The sequence below is a fragment of the Notechis scutatus genome, chromosome Z (genome assembly GCF_049901735.1).
Source record: "Notechis scutatus isolate UNSWTSFEM ecotype Mainland chromosome Z, rNotScu1.2, whole genome shotgun sequence".
NCBI classification, from domain to species: Eukaryota; Metazoa; Chordata; class Lepidosauria; order Squamata; family Elapidae; genus Notechis; species Notechis scutatus.
This window is the reverse complement of record NC_142025.1, coordinates 90,507,352-90,525,107: the sequence shown is the minus strand read 5'-3', so window position 1 is coordinate 90,525,107 and position 17,756 is coordinate 90,507,352. Positions and strand designations below refer to the sequence as shown.

At 37.3% G+C, this 17,756-nt stretch overlaps 1 protein-coding gene across 3 annotated transcripts in view; it reads left to right on the top strand.

Annotated features, from left to right (window-relative positions):
- Positions 1-17,756, top strand: part of SLC4A1 (solute carrier family 4 member 1 (Diego blood group)) — a 56,910-nt gene that overhangs the window by 9,340 nt on the left and 29,814 nt on the right. For 2 of the 3 annotated variants that reach the window (XM_026679779.2, XM_026679778.2), the window contains 7 exons: positions 6,344-6,423; positions 8,275-8,452; positions 9,029-9,164; positions 10,096-10,234; positions 11,326-11,407; positions 14,554-14,738; positions 16,690-16,897. In XM_026679779.2, coding sequence (XP_026535564.1) covers positions 6,344-6,423; positions 8,275-8,452; positions 9,029-9,164; positions 10,096-10,234; positions 11,326-11,407; positions 14,554-14,738; positions 16,690-16,897 — 1,008 coding nt within the window. The remainder of the gene's footprint in view (positions 1-6,343; positions 6,424-8,274; positions 8,453-9,028; positions 9,165-10,095; positions 10,235-11,325; positions 11,408-14,553; positions 14,739-16,689; positions 16,898-17,756) is intronic. The other variant, XM_087947080.1, reaches the window with a different exon arrangement.

The window sequence follows — 17,756 nt, the reverse complement described above, 5'->3', positions numbered from 1 at the left end:
AGCTACATTTGATACAAACTTTGGAAGGAAGGCCATAATGCAGTGGTAGTCAACCTGGTCCCTACCACCCACTAGTGGGCGTTCCAGCTTTCATGGTGGGTGGTAGGGTTTTTGTCCCCTACTTTATAAATCACCATTACTGTGGAACCGGTGGGCAGTTAGAGAAAACTTTACTACTAACAGAGATACAAAAGTAGGAAGTAGGCATAAAAAGGTTAACTACCCCTGCCCTAATGTATTAAAGTAGCTATGGAGGGATCAATTTTGTAGAGGAAAAACACTAGAAAGTTTGATTTTCTAAATCAAGATCATGTGTAATTTTGGGTTTCTAACTTAAGGAAGATTATATACAATCATCAATCAAAAAATTACATAATACTTTCTAGCTAATTAGAAAGATAGATTAGTAGCAGAGATGTCCTTGTGTTGGGTGAATTGGCTGTGGCCAGTAGAAATTGGCCCTTCCCTGTTGACAGTAACCGTCTGAGGGAAAGTCATTGAATCATTTGCCCCCTTATCAGGCAATCTGTTCCCCACAAGGACATTGGATTTCAGCTGTTCCTTGAACATTCCACTATTGATGATAAATACAAGTTGTGTTTGAAGTGAAGACAAACCCTATTGAGTTTAAGTTGTTTCTGTTTATAGCCAGTTAAAAGCAGATTCTTTCATTATTGGTGATTCATGATCAAGTGACAGTAAGAAACATGAAGGCTACTTCACAATTTCCTACCTAGAACTTAATTTCAGTACAGAAGGTCAGGTAAATCACCCACCAAGTAATGGTATCAGAACATGGTGCTTGACAGAGCTACACTATTAGCCAACACAGCAAAACCAATCTTGCCCTCAAAGAGGCTATAGACTAACAGTCATCCTATCAACCATATTTTCCTTTTCTTGACAATGGGGGTCAATGGAAGGAAAACATGGTTGATGGGATGACTGTATTTCAGTTATAATTCTGTGCATTAAAAAACCCATATAGAACTAAAATTCTGAATTGAAGTAATTTGTATTCTGTGCAAATAATGGTTGAATTTGTCTGCATCAATTATATAAATAAAGACAAAAGCAGTTACTTCTTTGCATAATTCATCCTGTGCCTACTAATTAGAAAAGAAGGAAAATAATACGGCCAGAGGTGATTCCATTTTGGATTTTCTTTGTCCATTCTCTGAACCATTTTTTAATACATGAATGTGTATATGTACCAAGAGCCTTGGTGCCTGCAGTTCAGCTCCCACCAGGCTCAAGGTTGACTCAGCCTTCCATCCTTCCGAGGTGGGTAAAATGAGGACCCAAATTGTTGGGGGCAATATGCTGACTCTGTAAAACCACTTAGAGAGGGCTGTAAAACACTGTAAAGAGGTATATAAGTCTAAGTGCTGGTGGTGCTGTTGCTACATGTTAGATTTATCAGATCATAGCTGAAAAAATTTGCAAGACCAAGATAGAATCAAAGAGATGGTTTTCTGTATCTCTTTACTGCCAAATATTGGTTGTCTGGATTTTGTTCAGGCATGGTAGTGTACCTTATGTATTTGTAAATGTTTATAAAAGTGACTTTCTTTTGAAACTAAATATTAGTATGGAAAGGTAGGGCATTTGATGAAAACCACAGTGCAAGTGGGAAGACTATATTTTATTTTCTTCTGTCCTATATTGAAAATTCAATCTCCATCATTATCATCTTCATCTTCATTATTGTTGTTATTATTTAATTTTTATTCTGCTCTTCCTCTTAATTAATCTTAGGGGAAAAGCTTCCCCTAAGATTAAAAAGCATTTTGTCACTATAAATTTGGTTATGTCTCCCTCTTTGCATTCCATACCCAATGAACATTGTTCCTCAGCTAATTCATGATTAATTTTTTATTGTGCAATTACAATCCTATCACATTCATTACTATGTTTCTTGCCATATTAATTTCGGAGGGAGTCAAGCTATTCTCCAAAGCCCCTGAGGGCAGGACAAGAAGCAATGAGTGGAAACTAATCAAGAAGAGAAGCAACTTAGAACTATGGAGAAATTTCCTGACAGTTAGAACAATTAATCAGTGGAACACCTTGCTTCCAGAAGTTGTGAATTCTCCAACAGTGGAAGTTTTTAAGAAGAGATTAGACAACTATTTATTCTAAATTATATTAGGCTTCCCGCCTGAGTGGGAGATTGGACTAGAATACCTCCAAGGTCCCTTCCAACTCTGTTATTCTGTTCTGTTATTTAGGAAGAACATATACAGGTACCATTTTATTCAATTGCTTCAATTAGAATTAACTTTAGCGCTTCAGACAAAGATTGTATTGCTTGAACTAACACATCACATTAAGTCATAATATGTGTGTAGATTTTTAATTTTAATTTTGACTTAACTGTTTCTTTGATTCCTGCCAATGCAGTTTATAAAACATGGGTCTTGTTAGTATATACCACCAATTATAGTTTATTCATCAAGCCAAAGTTAAGCAAACCACGACAGAGTAAAGTGTACACTCTGTCAATTAGTGGTTGATTTTGCTGAAAAGAATTTGATAGCATGTCTTCATTGCCCAAGAGGGCAGCACTAGAACCAGTGGATTAAAATTACAAGGAAGGAGATCAAGCTAGATATCAGAAGGAACTTCCTGACTGTTTGAGTAGTCAGATAGTAAAACAGACTGCCCGCATGAAATGGTGAGGTCTTATTTGCTGGAGGTCTTCAAACAGGCTGGATAGATATCTGTCAGGGGTGCAGGGGATCTTAGGAGAGTTCTCAGGTCCCTTCCAATCCTATTATGCCATCAATCCATGAACATTTAAATGTTTAATATTTTATTTATACTCAGTGCAATTAGAAACAATTCTGTAGATTAAGTTAATGTTCCAAATTTGAGGAATTATTCTTCAGTAATGCCAGATCAAAAAGCTAAGGATTCCAGAAGGAATTATATCTCCCCACTTCACTGTCTCCTGGTCTAGTGGATGGAGCTACCACTCACAAAAAAGATGGACACTCCTAATTTGCCTTCATTCTACCTGAGTTCCATGTTGCTAAACTTTCTCCTGCAATTCTGCCTCTTTTATGGAGTAGAAGTATCAAGTATAATTTAGCAACTTAATTTCTTTTATGGACATCCATTTGTCTGGAATGGAGCAGGGCCTCCTGCTTCAGCAGAGGGTTGGAGTAGAAGATTTCCAAGGTCCCTTCCAACTCTGTAATTCTATATTGTCCTTAATGTAATCTACTTGAAATTCATAGAACAGGTGGCATACAAATGCAAGTATGGGACTGATTTTGAATAATCTTGTTTTGAACTTGAGCTGTGATTTCTAGCCACTTAATGTCTTGTCCCCTCACCCAGAAAAGAACCAAACGCCTTATATTTACTGTCAGCAAACGTAAAGTGGTTATGAATTTATTATGAACACAAGAACCACTTGTGACAAGAACATAAGGGTGGAGTCAGAGTGTCTTGTGCAGTTGCCAAAGAGGGGATTTATAGAGCCAAAACTTCACATGTTTTTTTCCCTCCTTCTTGAATGTCGGACTGTGGAAGTTGTTTTCAAGGTAAGGTTGGTAAAGCAGGCTGAAATCAGAATAAAAAGAAAACAAAAATGCAGTATAATATATCTGCAAAACTGTAGCCATATATGAGGATTAGCTGAAGTATTTTGGCAAGAACAATAGGAAAGATTTCTGTAGGTTTTTAATTTAATTTTTTTTTTAAGTATGAATGGGTATGAATACATATTTAACCTAGAAATGCAAGTTTCTGTTCCACCCCAGGGAACTATTCCATTTCATCCTTAGGGTTTCTCCATAGTTAATACAGAAGGAAATATATTCTTCTTATTTATTGGAAGTGATTTTTTAATTTGAATGTCACCCAGGACTATTGTTATTTTGAATTATAAATGGAGAGAGAGAAATTGAATCAAATTAAAACAATAGAATAGAATAGAATAGAATAGAATAGAATAGAATAGAATAGAATAGAATAGAACAGTTCTCACAAAAAAGTTTTCACAAACATCCCATTACAAAGAAGGTATTTTTTCCCCCTTAGAATTGTAGGGTATAATAAGTAGGTACTATCAGTTCATAATATTGTGGGATATGATGGTTGGTGAGGAAAGGAAATATTTCCTTGTATGACAAATATAAATATAGATCTTGTAAAGGAAAGGAAAGATTCTTCTTGCTGGTATTTTTCCCCCTTGTAACAAAATAGATTGGCTTGTTTTACATGAGCCCTGTTATTTGCTACAGAGCAGCATTTTAGTGGTGCCTTTGATTGTTTGTAAATATGAGAGCCTATATGATAGCCTTGATGTCATGATAAAAAATACAGGAATGATTTAAAAAATTGTTCCAACTTTGGGTAAAATAACTTTGGACACTTTTAGAGACAGCTTTTCAAACATTATTAGACAGCTATGATAAACCCTAGACTCCATTTCTCGTGGAAAGGGGGGAAAGGGTCTATCTTTCCTCTCCACCATGAAATCCTCAACTCAATCCTTTTTTTCCCTTGAATTTGAAAGTAAGGCCAATTGCATGATCTTGATCTCAGGCACACACTATTTATTCCCTTTCCATTGTTTTGCTTATGTCACCCCTTGTTCCAGATTTGCTTCAGCAGTGAATAGAAGTGGAAAGGCAGACTTTTAAGAATGTTCTTCTTGAATCACTCACAATGATATCATAACTAGCTTTCTATGGATGACCAAAAAACTGGGGTACCTCAAGGAGGACAGGAAGAAGACTGGATATCCCTTTTACTTGTCCTCCACAGCTCAGTTTTTTACAATCTATTGCCACCACAAATTGTTTGGAATATAGTCCCCAAAATTTCCCATCAGCTTTGTGGTGTTTGGTCCTACCAAAGTTGGAGAAGGCTAGTAGGTTGCTTGCATGACTTCATATTTTTAAATAACTGCAATTGAATAAGTGGCAAAATATTCAGAATGGCTATGCTAATTTTTAATCTGTGTAAGAGGATGGCAATGGCAGGAAGTATTAGGTGCACCTTTTTATCGCAAAGATGCACTGAAAATAGAGTCTTCCTTTGGAGATATAAATTGTGTGGCGTGTCTTAGAAATTTAGTCACTTGCTCAAGCTACAAATAAACAAACTGGAATGTAATTTTCTGGTTAAAAGAGAAATCTAGAATCACAACTTGAGAATTCCCTAGGGTTCTGGACAAATGAGTATTATTATGATTATTAAATTATATTTTACATAGTAGCAAGAATTTTTACCTAAATCATCTTGTAAGATTAACACTCTCTTTCCAACTGTATTCCATTCCACAACAGGACACCAAGTTTGCTTCCTTGGATCATTCCTATTTTGGCATAAGTAGTTAGAAATATAGCTTTGAAGTTGTTTGCCGTATTTTTTTATTTTGCTCCAAAATTCATATCAAAGTTCAATCAATGAATGGAATGAAGAAGTAAAGTTTGTACTAATTATTTCATATTGGAAATTTCAATATTTATTTATTTGATTTCTAGAGCCACCCATTTCAGTAAGTGATTTGTTCAATAACTCAATATTTCACTAACTACATCTATAACTGGAGAACATTTCCTCCAAATTCCACAAAAACAACTTTCTATTGTTTTTGCACTACTCTCAGATTAAGAATAAGAAAACGGAGGTGCACAGCTCACTGTAAATTGACTAGAAAAAGAACACTCAACTCTAGTGTGAAAAGAACAAAGTTTGCTTTGCTTAATGATAGGGCCGCCACCCGAACATTATTGCCCCAAAAAGGAAGGCAATGGTATTTTCTCTTCATTCACACAGTGCGTGGGATTTTGCCAAATAAATAATCTGCGCTGGTTTGTAAGATGAACTGTAATGTATTTTTTTTTCTACCTGAGTCCTATTGACAGACATAAGGATAGGTTCATACACAATAGACCATCCATGTGTTAATCCATTTTCTGGGGTCAAACAATATGTCGAGTCACAAACTAACCCAAGGAGATGGGTTTGCAAATCATAATCACCCACAAAAGATTGAACTATAGTTAGGGTTAGGGTTACAAGCTGCTGTCATTTATCTGACATTTATCTAAGGCAAAGAGTGCCCAGATTTCAGCAAGTATGAATGAATGAGCCCATATAATACAGTGGATAAAAAGTACTGGCTCCAATCAGAAGACGTGCAGTACAGGGGGTGGTTGGCAGCAATGTCATATCTTTCATCTGATTTACTTCACAGAGTCGTCAAAGGCATAGAAAGGAATTATTTTCCGCATGCCGTTTGGAGCACATTGGAGGAAATGGGAAATGGGAAGAGTGGAGATGAAAAAGCAGTGAATGAGTAAACTTGTTTTCTTATTGACAGGTAGCTCCTCCTCACCTGGGGAGGAGCCAAGAGGTACGGAGCCTGTGAAGTCACTCATCTCCCACAAAGCTTCCCATAATGTACGTTCCTAGGGCTTGGAGAGATTTGAGTTTGGTTATGGTAATTTGTAAGCAGTTTCCAAGATATCAAGGATCCAGCCATAGAAACCTCTGGAGTGTTCTTTCTCTGAAGTAACCTTGAAAGTCCTAGTGGTGCTGGAATTGCCAAACAATTCTTTTTCTATGTAGAAAATAGATATATGTTTTGGATTTTTACACAGTCCCTAAATAATCCTTACTTGATTCAAAGTGCCTGATGTAACCTTGCTTAAGGTTCAAAAGATCAAGTCAAATCTTTGTCATGGCCACAGATCAGCAAAGGGTTCAAGAGAACTTGCAAAATATAAATAGAATATTTACAAAGTATTTAAAACAATATAAAAATAATAAAGCTATAAAGCATCAAAAAGACATAACAGCAAGCATAAAAAGCTGCCCATCTAAGTATCTCTTTAAAAATAAATAGGGTGCTGCTTGATAATTTTATGGTGCATCTTGTAACTAATTTCCATTTCTGTGTTCATCATAATGCTCTCTATCTTCTTCCTGCAGCATACCCAGCTGCCATCCCTGCACTCCAAGTCCATTAAAAGTAACTACAATCCCTTTAATTGGAATTGCTAACTGCCTGTTTGAAAAATATAGTAATTGTACAGTTTTAGTTAAAGAAATGGTATAAGAAGAATCAATGAGATACCATTCCTCCTGACCTCCTGACTTCCACTTTTTAATAAATCTAAATGGTGGGAAAGCCAAACATGGAATTCCTACATTATTTTTCAGATCTCAGTTACAAATACAGGTCTGTTTAGAAACCAGACGTATCATGCAGACAGATTTTACATTTGGGGAAAGGATGCACTTCTACCATCACAAAATCATTTTGTGAGTGGCCAGGAACCCTGCAATTGCAGTGGAATATACCTTTGAGTAATGAATAAAATCATAATACGCTTGTTTGCTTTTGCAATCTTAAACCAAATTTAAAAGTACAAATTTTCTTTGAAAAAAAGTACAGAATCTCAAAGCTAATTCTATCTTTCTCCCATAAAACTGTAAACATTGCCTCAGGGGACTCTGAAAAAGTGAACTAAAACTGAAAGTTTAATGTAACAGAAGAAAAATATTAAATGCCTGTTTAGAGAAAAAATATTTCTAATGAACATTTTTTTTTAAAATAGCACAAACCAATCTTGACCAAGACTATAAATACTCAAATTCAGTCAATCCTAGTGACTTCCAGGGATACACCAGGAAATCCTAAGGCTATAGATTACTTTGGGACATCAAAAACATCCCTGAGGAAAACAATGCAGTCAGCTGCATATGGCCACTAAGAAACCCTAGCTAAAATTTGAGTGAAAGTTTATTTTAGGGACAAGGAAATGTTTTGCCTTGTTCCCATTGAATACACTTTGAATACACTTTGGAGCATACCTCTTGGTGCCTAAGCCAAAGAGCTCAGCCTGCCAAAAATTGCACAGTTCTGATCTAAACAGGAATAAGGGATACACAGCACAGGCTTTAGTGAGGTAGGAACAGCTTTCATGCAGGCTGAGGTGGTAGTGAACTTCCACCTCCCTTGTCCTCAGATGTGGAAACAACAATTCCTAGAACTCACAGTTAGCTCTCTACTTTTCTTTCCTAAAAGGAGGGTTTTCTTTTCACCACTGTTCCTTATGTCCTTAATGTCCTCATCAATGGAGGAGACATGCAGTGGATAAAATTGTTACAGTATATAAAATTCCCCAGTATATCCTTACTTACAGAAATATTGCCTGTTGAATTTCTGCAAATTGAGTAACTGTTACAGAGCACTGAAGGAAGAGTAAAGTGGCAATCATTATGACATGTTTTTGCTATTCTCTTCAGTCATATGTGGAACTTCATGAGCTGGTCATGGACAAGAACAATGAGTTTCGCTGGATGGAAGCTTCTCGCTGGATCAAACTGGAAGAGGACTTTGAGGAGATGGGGCAATGGGGGAGACCTCACCTTTCATACTTGACTTTCCAAAGCCTTCTAGAAGTGCGCAAGGCTTTTAGCAAAGGTGAGGAATGGGACTGCAAGGATTGTACAATTTTCCTTAAGAACTTGCCCTTTGATTGTTTCCAAACAATGTGCTACAAAAGAAAAAGAAGGGTGCTTGCGCTCACCCTTTCCATTGTCCATACATTATATATGTATTGATGGATTTGTTCTTACCTGTTTTCTTTCCCCAACAAATATTCCTAGAGTAATTTGGGGGGCCTGAGGTTTCCAAAAGGAAAAAAAAATCTGTCATTAATAATAGGTAATGAAGAGAGTAAATCAATACTGTATATTTACATCTGTATCTACAGTATACCTATTATATCCACATACATATCTACATGTATAACTATCTATATCTATTCATTTTATCTATCTATCTCTTTTCATCTTTCAAATCTTCTAGCCTCAATGATTCTGGAGTCTCTTTAGTAACAGTAGTGACCATGGCATTTATTTGGGGGAAAGAATTGAAAAATCAATTAAAAGATTTCCAATTTTCCTTTTGATATAATTAATAAAGATAATAAAATTCTCTTTTGGAATGATAAGCAAATATCTCTTTCAAAATATCTCTCTATTTCTGCATTTCTAGGAACTGTCCTTCTAGATTTACAAGAAAGAAGTCTAGCTGGGATTGCCAATCAGGTGCTTTCCCAAATGATCTATGAAGGAAAACTCAAGCCTGATGACCAAGAGGTGCTTTTAAGAACTCTTCTACTTCAGCACAGGTATTGGCAAGGACAAATATGAAAGATGACATTTCTCCACCCAAATAATTAATGGGACAACCAAGAAAAATGGGCCCCAATCCATGTCTAGCTCTTTCTGAATCAGGCATACTCCATAAATTAAGCTAGTGACAGATGTGTTATATATAAGTGGGAAAGGGTACTGAGAATGAAAGAACATATGATAAGATCTGCTCTCCTGCAGTAGTTGCCAATGCATAGTATTTGGATTTCATTCCAAGATCTGGACAAGTCCAGTAAAGGTCCTGCAAGATCGGGACAGCAAGGACAGCAGAAGCATCTGCCTGTCATGCTTAACCTATGAATGTGGCACTCAGGGAAAAAAAAGGGACATGTAAGGAATTGTCTTTTGTCTGCTAGCCTTTTAGTCTTCTATGAATTCAGTGTTTCTATTTCTTTGAAAAGAAAGGTATCAGGATGACAATTAGGATGGAAATTAAGTCTGCTGAAGAGACATAACAGAACTGGATGGTTTTCATTTTGAAAAGTTGTGACTAAAAATATAATAGCATTTGCCAAATTCCTGAAGGAGTGTAATATAGATCAAGAGCTGTTCTGTATGGTGGGAATTCAGAACATGGAGTAAGGGTCATATAGGAAGATCAATTTAAATTGAATATGAAGAAAACTTTTGTAGTACAAAAACTGTTCAGCAGTGGAACTATGAATAACTTTCAGTCAACTGTTGGGGATACTTCCATCTGCAATCTCATAGTGTCCAGGGACTAATGACCTCTTTCAACTGAATTAAGATTGTTAGACAATGCCTATAAATTAATCTGACAATTTTATATGTATCAGTTGTTATATGAATTCTTGCCTGAAGACCTAGGCATTAACTTTTTACTATTGCATTCTTATTCTTATTCTCTTCATTGAGCCTCATATTTTTTTTAAATTCTTTGCCCAGTCAACCTAGTGAATCAACTTCATTAAACACTCTCTTGCCTGCGCGGGTACAACGAACAGATGCCAAAGACACAACTGAACCACTGCTTCAAGAACAACATCAAATTGAGATGAAAACCTTTTTTAATGGCTCAGAGCAGGTAAGTTAACTTTGCAGTAAATAAATGAAGAATATTTTATGACTACAATGCCACAAGTACTGGGATTCAAACTATTATTTTTCTCATCTAAGTGTGGAATTGTACTCAGACTTTAGTTGTCCTCAGACTTAAAAGAGAGTAAGCAAAGCAACATCATAAAGCAAAGCATTATAACTGGTAGAAATATTAAATCAATGGATTGGCCAGACTTGGTATGACTGCTCAAGAATTTGAGCAAATTGAAGAAAGGTTGTCACCTTTTGCATCCCTTGCCTCAAATGAAGTATATATTATATAAATTACTCTTTAAAGTAAGAGAAGAAAATCCATCATCATAGCCTTGTATTGAGAATTTCTTTTTCTTGGATTATGACATAGTGAATGTCTACATAATTCAAGTAGGCTATCTTAATTATTTTACCTTAATTTGTTTCGTAAGCCAGGCAGCTACATGGTGGTCAAGGCAATGCATCTGATGCTGGGTCCTAAATTGTACTGAGTTTTACAATGCTCAAGGGAGCTCCATAATTTGACTTGCTAACATGCCAGCAACCAATGAAGCAATATAGCATGAAACCTGTAATTCAAAACCAATGGCTCCCTTCAACAGCCCATCTATTATATTTTGTAGAATTGCAAATGCAGGAAGTCCTACACATTATACAGTAGCACCTACCAATTATTAGAATACATGAGGGCAGAATGGAACCTTGAAGAGCCCCCGCTACTTAATTATCATGGGGACAAAGTATAGTGACAAAAAGGCACTTTTGAATACAGTCCTTCAGTAAAAATGGAGCTCCTGAACTATTGTGCTCTTGTTTCCCAACCCACAGAGCTAGTTTAGAAGGGTACCATTATCAAGAGTATCACAAGCTGCCAAAAAGTCAAGGAAAACTAGCTATGTTGTAGCCTTTCTTTTGTAAAAGTCATCAATCAGAACACATAAGGCTCATTCAATTCAAGACTGAATACATATTGAAATAGGCTTTCTTTCAGGAGCAGCTAAACCTGTATTATCTTAAGAGTCGCTTTTAAGTCTAATTTTCTCAAATTCAGAGTGTAATCTCCAAGATGTTTCCTTCTTGCAGGGAGAATCAAGTCATAGTGGTTTTAGGAAGCAGCTGTTAGAAAAAATTCCTCCTGATGCAGAAGCCACTCTGGGATTGGTTGGTAAGTATCTTCTATGTTCAAGTGCAAAAGGAATCCTGTTATAGAAAATGGTAGTGGACCTTTAGAGTAGTGCGAGAACAGCTGTGTTGAATGTCATTGTTCCATTTCTTGGCTTCTCCAGATAAAATTTCAGATAAGATCTTGAAAAATTGCTGCAATGACCTCAGAATATATGCTGGACTTTTGATGCACAGATGTTACAATACACCAGAGAATCATTCAAAAATTTCCAGCATTGTAGGCCACAATGTTCATATGGATGCCAAGAAATGGGTACATAGATAGATATGGGGTGGACTTGTGGAAAGTAAAACTATGTTAAAAAATGTTATTAGCTGAAATATAAATATTATAACTATTACACGAAAAAAGCCAGTACTATTATTAGCATTATTATCTGTCAAAGAGAAAATTCATTGTTATATTATCTGATGTTAAAAGAGTTTATTTTAGTGGCAACAAGATGAGCAATTACAAATTATTGGAAAACTTTCAAAGGGTTGAAAGTTATACATCAGTATGATGGAATACGGATGATGGCATGAACAGAAAATCTGACAGGGTAAATTTGGCCAGCGAAAGTATAGTAAATAAAATTCAGGGGTGATCCAAATTAAAAAGGAAATGATGATATGCACCGCGCAGGGAACTTTTTGCAGTCTATATGCACATCTTTAAATCAAAGAGGTTTTTTTTTTTTTGGTTGGGATCATAAAACAGCACCTTTACAGGCAATCCAGGAAAATATGCCACTTCTTTAAGGAACTACCGTGGATCACTTTTCCCCCTTCAAATCTGGATTATTACACAGCCCTAAAATTAATAAAAATCATTTTAATAAATTTGACTAATGGTATGGCTTAGATTTCTTCTTCCACTGAAGTAATATTTATTAATCTAAGATGAAAATGAAAAACATGAGAAACAAAACTGGATGTGTGTTGCATAAAATATCTATGTATTACAATCCATTGCATATATTGAAATGCATGCAGGTACTGTGTGTATGTTTCTAAATAGATATATTGATACAATGTATTACCTTCTTTATCAGTTTTTATTTTGTTTTTGTTAAAAGATGTGCTGGGCATAGGTCCAGCATTAAGCTGGTCTGTTTATAATTCTATATATGAAACTTTATAGAGCAATTAAAGTAGGCTTATTCTAATTATTTTAAATCTTAATCTTATTTTAATTATTTTAATGCAGCATGAACCACACCTTGATCTGTTGACATTAGTAGTGATGCAATTATCAGTTTGATCTATTGATTCTTACATTTCAAGCAATTCCAAAGCGGAGTTATATCACAGGTCTTCCTTTCTTTGTCTGGCCAACTTTCAACAACTCTTTGAGTACATAGAATAGAATAGAATAGAATAGAATAGAATAGAATAGAATAGAATAGAATAGAATAGAATAGAATAGAATTTTTTATTGGCAGAGTGTGATTGTACACACAAGGAATTTGTCTTTGGTGCAAATGCTCTCAGTGTACATAAAGGAAAAAGATACATTCATCAAGAATCATAAGATTAGTGATAGTCATAGGTTACTAATAAGCAATCAAATCATACTAGGAAACAAATAAAACAATATAAATTGTAATAATACAAGCAACACGGTATAGTCATAAGTGGAAAGAGATAGGTACTAGGAAGTGTTATTATAATCTAGTAGTAGAGGAATAATAGTAATACTTAGTAAATAAGTTGATAGTGTTGTGGGAATTAGTTGTTGAGTGATGGCATTCAGGGGAAAACTGTCCTTGTGTCTAGTTGTTCTGGTGTGCAGTGCCCTATAGCATTGTTTTGAGGGTAGAAGTTGAAACAATTAAATATTAGAATATATTCTGTTTTTTCGTGATCTTCTCAATCTACAGCATGTCAACTTACTAGAGATATCATATCTGGACTACAAAACTATCTGGAGATGAAAGTTAGTTCTGTGTACCTAGTTGCTGCTATCTAATAGTTATCCAGATTTCTGCAGCCCAGATAGGGTAACTTAATTCAACCATCACCGCTGTCTAATCTATAAGGTTGGGCTCCCAACTGTTTTGTATCTACATTGTTCAAAAACAATCAAAATCAGCCTTCAGAACTTACAGATTTTTCTTAATATCATCCCCTGTCAGAAATCAAAATCTAATACAAAAACACCAAATTGGGAAAGCAGATCTAAGGGCAAGACAGTCTAGGTTCACTTTATATAGAGATCTACATGAATATGCAGGTGTACAACTCATGAGATAATGAGGAATGAGGTACTGCTGCCACAAAGCAATTGACTCAGCCAACACAGGAATCAGAATCTTCAGGAAGTGACCAGTCCACCTAGACATAGTAAATTGGGAAATGAGATACAAAACTGTCCTAATTCCACGTTTTTGCCTTGGAGGAAAGAATCTAACATAATTTGGCAGATATGAAAAGTGCTCTGGCGTGCTTACAAGGTCTCTAGATAAAAAGAATAATACATCTGATTTCAGAATTTGCATTCCCTCAGTACTCTACATCAGTGCTTTTCAACCTTAACTTCTTAACTCCCTAGCCAGCATGGGGGATTCTGGGAGTTGAACTACATGCATCTTGATGCCACCAAGATTAAGAAACACTAGTTTCTTCAATCACAAGGATTAGCAAAGAATTTCTCTCCTCACATCTATATCTTTCTTCTTACTTCCTTTCTTTTCTCTTTTAAAGCAGAATGATTGTGTGTGTGCATGTGTGTATCTGAAGTATTAATAAGTGGGAAATCCTGAAACTGTTTTAAATTGCCATAGTTTAAACAATGCTGCCACACTGCCTAATTGTAGAACCAACACTACTTGTTTCTATGAATATATGCTAATCTTAAAAAGTTTGGGGAATGGGAATCTGCTTGCTGATTCTTGCTTTCTTGAGCATTTGGGCCAGGAAGAAGCATTTGGCAGGAACTATGCTTTGCTTCTCTATCTAGCTTATCAAACCCCGATTGCAATTGCTCACTTTGCTGTCTCCCTTTCTCTCCCCTTGTTCCCTTCTCTTCCACCCTTTTGCCTCTGCTTGGATTCCTTTCTTTTTTGCCCGCATTTTCTCTCCTCCTGTTTCTCTTTATGCCAAAGCCCCTAAACTATGTCCCATACCCATCCATCCTCCCTTCAGGCTGTGCCACCTTCCTGGACCGACCTATTCTGGCCTTTGTACGCTTGAAGGAGGCTGTGGAGCTGGACTCTGTTCTGGAGGTTCCTGTCCCTGTCAGGTTCCTTTTTGTGGTTCTGGGCCCTGATTCCCCCCACATTAGCTATCACGAAATTGGGAGAGCCATCTCAACTATGATGTCTGAGAGGGTAAGTTGGTTTTCCTTTATTCATGCAAGGGCCCCAAGGAAATAATGATAGATTCTGCTTTCAGAAAAGGTTAGCAGGTGAGTATTCAACAGAAGGAAGCCCATGTGAATAAGCTGAGAGCAAGGCTGAAAGTTTCCTCTGACAGCTTTTGAGACGAAGCTGTTCAGTACCTGTATTGTCCCCAAAACTGAGCCCTTGCTCGGTGTCGAAGCCGATAAGTCACTGGACACAAGGTGTGATACAAAATTATACTTTTATTTTGGTACCAAGATATAAGGACCCTGGTTCGAAAAACTAACCAAAAGCCCCGATTACAATCTTACAGCAATTTTTATAGTCAAGGGGTGGTCGCATTCAGCCCTTTGTCCTTCCCCCAATAATGCATGAATAACAGATAATATTGATTGGTTATTTGGATCTCAGCCCCCTACATAGCTAAATGTCGCATCACCTGTGTTTCACCCCCAGGTCACAGGCATCTTGCAAAATGTCCTAGTTTCATGTGCCAGCTATGTGGTTTTTGGGGTTTCTTCATATAAGCAATTCTTGTTCCTAACATCCTGGCTAGCGGTTTAAGGTGCTAACTTCTGCCTCGCTAAGAATGTGTAGTTCCCACCCCTTTCCTATTGCAGAGCAGCTCAAGGTAGCTCCCCACTCAGTGACCCCCTTTCCTCAGAGAAAAGTAAAAGCAGATTTAAATCTTTGTCTGAGGCAGCACCCCCCACTCCCCCGTGACCCCCTCCTTCTGTAGAGAGGGACAGGAAGGAGCAAGGCTGCTTAAGGCACAGAAATGAAGACAAGAGAAAATGTTTTATCAGAATTCATATTCCGCACTCTCATGTCCATTCCATCCATACCGGGGTCCTATGTCCACATATGACCTTTCCTCTGATCCCCAGGGCCTCCTCTGTACATACATCCCATCATCTGATCCTTCACATGCCCAGTGTAATTCTGATGTTGAAGAAATGGCTTCCTGGAAAGGACAAAAAAGAAATCCAAGTGGCACCAGAATCAAAGTTAGAAAACTGGTATGAAAGGTGTGAAGTAAAGGATGAAGACCCCAAAGACCTCCCTGCTGTTCCATCAGCATGAATGCCCAAAATGGGGATGCATTGTTTGAGGGAGGCTTATAACGACTAGAATTTTACATAGTATTAGGCATAGAAAATGAGAGGCCTGATGAGGTTTCTCCAACCAGCAGGTGGAGCAGTAAGGCTTTTAATAAGCTTCCCATCTACTACTACCACAAATAGGGGCATCATAATTGCATAGGCAAGATTTATTCTTCTCTCTCTGCCTGCTGTGATCAGTTCAGAATATCAGAACCTCACACAGTTACTGGTCCTGGAAAAGAAACTCCATGGCCTTTTCAGTGGCTTATTGTTTCCTGGGATGGATACAAGTTTCTGGGAAGTGTTTGGTCTTTGGTTCTTGGTTCTCACTTTCTCTACCATGCCATGCAAGATCTAGAGGCACAGAAGCTATTAGGTTGACAGAAATTACCTATCACTGAAAACTCTTGGCAAAGCATTTCCAAACATTTTACAATATAGGCAAAATGGGCAGCTTTCAATACAGACATTTTAGAGAATGTAGTTTTAATAGCAAAATCATTTTACTTTAGAAGTTTGTCTTAGGAAAGACTTGTGGACATTTATTTTTCAGTTCCGTTGGTTTTAACATCTAGAATTGCTTACATTCATTGGTTCATTTTAATCTGCTAGAGAGGCGTGTTTCAGATAAATCTGATTCAACTCTTCATTGAAATACATAGCGTTAACAAGTAACCTAAAATGAATTGTTTATGAGAAATTGGACCTGTCCCCTTATCTACATCACTAGTAGAGTACTGCTTCAGACAGAGTGGAGCAACAGCCTGTGAAATGAGCCCACTCCATTCCTGCCCAGTGCCTCCCTGAGCACTGTTTTATTTTCTTTCTCGGAGTAGGTATTTCGCAATGACTCCTATTTGGCAGAAGGAAGACAGGACTTGATAAAGAGTCTGGATGAGTTCCTAGATTGTTGCATTGTCCTCCCACCCTCTGAGATCCAAAGTGAAAGACTCCTCAAAATGTTGCTGCCAGTGCAGAAGGATTTCCTAAGGAAGAGGTACCTCCCAGTGGAGAAGAAACTGGAAGAGCCACTAAAAGACCTAGGTATGGTTAGACATAGCTATGGTTTAGTGTAGGAGGATAATTTAGCCTAGTGTCTCTCAGTCTCAGCAGCTTTAAGAAGTGTGGTTTTTCAACTCACAGAATTCTCTATCCCATTCATAGGGTCCACACACTTCAGAGTTGTTGAAGTTGAGAAACACTAGTACACGGTTCTCTGCTTGAGTCAGACGTAGTCAGGGGTGGGATTCTACCAGTTCACACCTATTCGCTAGAACTGGTTGTTAACATTCTAAGCAGTTTGGAGAACCAGTTGTTAGAAGAAATTGCTGGCCTAATCCTGTAAGGAAGGCAGGAAGGAAACATTCTGGTGTTGCTTACAGAAACTGCCTCTCTGTTAACCCTTATTACATTCTTGGCAGGACTAGACTTCCTGTCTCTCTGGAGTTTTTTTCCCCTCCTTTGCTGGTACTTTGCTTGTGTGGAGTGACCATTTAAAGTTACAATGGCACTGAAAAAAGTGACTTATGACTATTTTTCACACTTACGACTGTTGCAGCATCCCCACAGTCATGAGAGATCAGGCGAGGAGATGCGTGCCTCGATGTGAGTGACATTGAGTTGGCCACGCCCAGCCAATAACATGACCACCAAGCCACACCCACCAACTAAGCCACACCCACAGAACCGGTTGTTAAAAAATTTGAATCCCACCCCTGGACATAGTGAATTCAGGCATAGAGTGATTTCTTCTAAGAAGACATTAGTAAGCTTATACTATTAGCTTCTGCAAGAACGGCTGAAGGAGTCCATATTTTAGTTTGTTTATAAGGTGGGAACTTGCTGAGAAACTATTCTGGAAGATGTCCTGTCTCATATTTATGACAGACGTGTGGGGATACCT